At 27.2% G+C, this 2,751-nt stretch overlaps 1 protein-coding gene across 2 annotated transcripts in view; it reads right to left on the bottom strand.

Annotated features, from left to right (window-relative positions):
• Positions 1–864: 864 nt before the first annotated feature.
• Positions 865–2,751, bottom strand: part of LOC143894207 (uncharacterized) — a 5,635-nt gene continuing 3,748 nt past the window's right edge. The window contains exons 4-7 of one of the 2 annotated variants that reach the window (XM_077400347.1): positions 2,619–2,751; positions 2,276–2,378; positions 2,027–2,198; positions 865–1,535 (exon numbers count right to left, since the gene is read on the bottom strand). The exon at positions 2,619–2,751 is cut by the window's right edge and continues 198 nt beyond it. In XM_077400347.1, coding sequence (XP_077256473.1) covers positions 1,408–1,535; positions 2,027–2,198; positions 2,276–2,378; positions 2,619–2,725 — 510 coding nt within the window. In that variant the 5' untranslated portion in view covers positions 2,726–2,751 and the 3' untranslated portion in view covers positions 865–1,407. The other variant, XM_077400345.1, reaches the window with a different exon arrangement.

Consider the following 2,751-nt stretch of genomic DNA (forward strand, 5'->3'; position numbering starts at 1 on the left):
CTTGACAACATATCAAGGTCATTAAAATCGGTGAGGTCGCCAAACTTTTTTTTGTTAATAACTTTTTAACGAACAATGACCAAGGGCTAAAACCTTCTGAAAGTCACACAGAAGGGTGACCTTGACAACATATGTCAAGGTCAAGGTCATCGGAGGGTGGTCCCCTATACTGCATAATTACCAAAATTAAAATAGCAACAATGATATTAACGTTATTACTAATTATTATTAAATAACATTTTGTTTACACACTTAAAATGGATACAGTAAGTAAATTTAACAATCTAATATGTCAGTATTAATATATTAATTCAGCTTAATTTTCTTTGCTCAATGCAGTTCTAATAAATGACTGAATATATTAATAAATTTAAAAATTAATAAACCAAAAAGGATTTTAATTACAATTTTATAAGTTACATTTCCAACGTAAAATATTTTAACAAGAATATAGCAATATCCCTGAAAGTTGCGCATAAAATAACAACAGATATTCAAAATTCAAAAAAAAAATATTCAAAATTCAAAATTCAAAAAAAGATCGTAAACTTTTTACGTCAAATTTTATTATTTTTCTCTATCTCTCCTTTGTGCTCGTTAGTCGTTGCTTGAACATAATGTCAGAAATGATTAGTTGATTCGACGTTGAATCAATGTCGAAAACCGAATGTCGAATCAACGTCGTAATTCTGGTCGATTCGACGTCGAAAACGTATAAAATATCACCGACTATTCAACTTATCGTTTCAACGTCGTTTCAACGTCGAAGGTTGAAAAATTCGATTGAAATATGGTATATTATATATTTTATATTTTTTTATATTTTTTTTAAAGTAAAAGTGTTAAAAAATAAAAAGAGTGCAAACATTCTTGTTTTTCTTTCGTTTATTATTATTGAACAAAATTGATTACAAACTACATTGCATTTTTAAATACACAATAAGTACTTTTACTTATACGTTACAATATATTTTTCACAAATATCTTTTATATCTAAGAATAAAGCGTTTAGTACTTATCGTTTAACAAAAAATCACAAATAATTGCACAAACAGTTACGTATTACTAAACACTGCGTTATTTTAAAACAGTAAAAACTTTTCAGTTACAACAAAAGCAATATTGCACACGATTTTTCTCGATACTTATTATGGTGCATACAAAATCAAATTCTCCAGTGTGTGCATTGTCAAAACGAACTTAATGAGTAATTTTGTTTATCCAATAGAATAAAATTAGAAAGGAAAAATAAAACTTAAATTGATTAAACGTTGCGGATAGAGCCATAAAGAATAGACATTTTGTCAGACATTTTGTCGTTTTAAATAAAGCAGAGTATAGTTGAGCGATGAATCACAAAATAAAAAAATTAAACGAAGATTCTTTCTTGAATTCTGCAGTAAAACGTTATTTCTTTGTCCTTTTCCCCATACTGCCATCGCCTTGACGACGCCAAGGGGCTTGTTTTAACCATAATGAGGTTGCTACATCAATTTCTGGGAGTTGTGTTTCTAGCCTTTTGTCCAAAATGGCACCTAAAAATGAATTAATTTTTATATGTAAAAATTTTTTTTATTTTACATGTATTGCATCAAAAAATATATATAGACGCCAAATTAATAGAAAGAGTATAAAAAAGATACTGAAAATAGGAGGAGGTTAAAAGATATCTTCAGAAAACCTTTATGCTTTCTTAAAAAAGTCTACTATAATAAAAATAAATTAATGAAAAATTTTGTCAAAATGGTGAAAGATGGATGTTAATAAAAACAATAATCATTATTTAATAATCTCTTGTATTAAAGTACTAAACAAAAGAATCTTTTACCATTATTCGTTAACTTAAACAGTTTAGTATATTTATATATTAATTTTACACATTATATATTGTATACATATTATTTTATATATTATTTATTTTTACTGATTAATTTATATTATTTATTTATTTATATTATTCTCTTCTTTTTTTGGAATAATTCTTAATGTTGGAAAGTTTGAAATAAATAAATATAAGTTTACTTACCTTGAACAACTTCATACAGCGCCAGCGTTTCAAAACATTTTTTGGATACATTTTTACCAGCTTTCAAAGTAAACTGTGCTGCCAATGTGTTCGAAATAAGTTTTTTCAGCACTTTATATACAGCTTCCTTAACATTGTCTTTAAGACCAATAATTTGACTTACGTAACATATCTAAAAAAATATCAGTATTTAAGCGAAAAAATGAATGTTAAAAAATAAACACCTAACAAAAAGAATAATATACTTACAGTTGCTCCTGCATTATCATCTTTTGATAAATATTTTTCAAATTTTTTTAATTCTTCCTCTGTTGTCAATGGAAGTGCTGGAAAATGTGCTGGCCTTACTATTCTGTTTTCATGTGGAAGAAGAAAACGATTTAATCTGCATACGTTCGTAATAAGCATATCTAATTTGCTACTAATTTCTTGGTTGGACACATATCGCGTAAAAGATGAGTCACGGTCTCTTTATATCTTTTCTTTAAAATTTTTTTTATCATAGGTCGCTCCAGATACACCTAATACACTACCTGTGAGAAAATTAGAACTTAATACCCGATAATTAAAAAAAAATTAAAAAATATTTTACCTGATTGACGAGATGAACGGGGTGTAGAAGGAGAAAAAGTAAGTGCTGTTATATGAGAAGTAACTGGACTTATTTGACGTAATTCTGATAGAGAATATGCTTTGCATATTGAAGATGGTGATTTTTCACCAGA

Source organism: Temnothorax americanus, unplaced genomic scaffold (assembly GCF_048541705.1).
Source record: "Temnothorax americanus isolate GAGA-0224 unplaced genomic scaffold, ASM4854170v1 Scaffold131, whole genome shotgun sequence".
Lineage (NCBI taxonomy): Eukaryota > Metazoa > Arthropoda > Insecta > Hymenoptera > Formicidae > Temnothorax > Temnothorax americanus.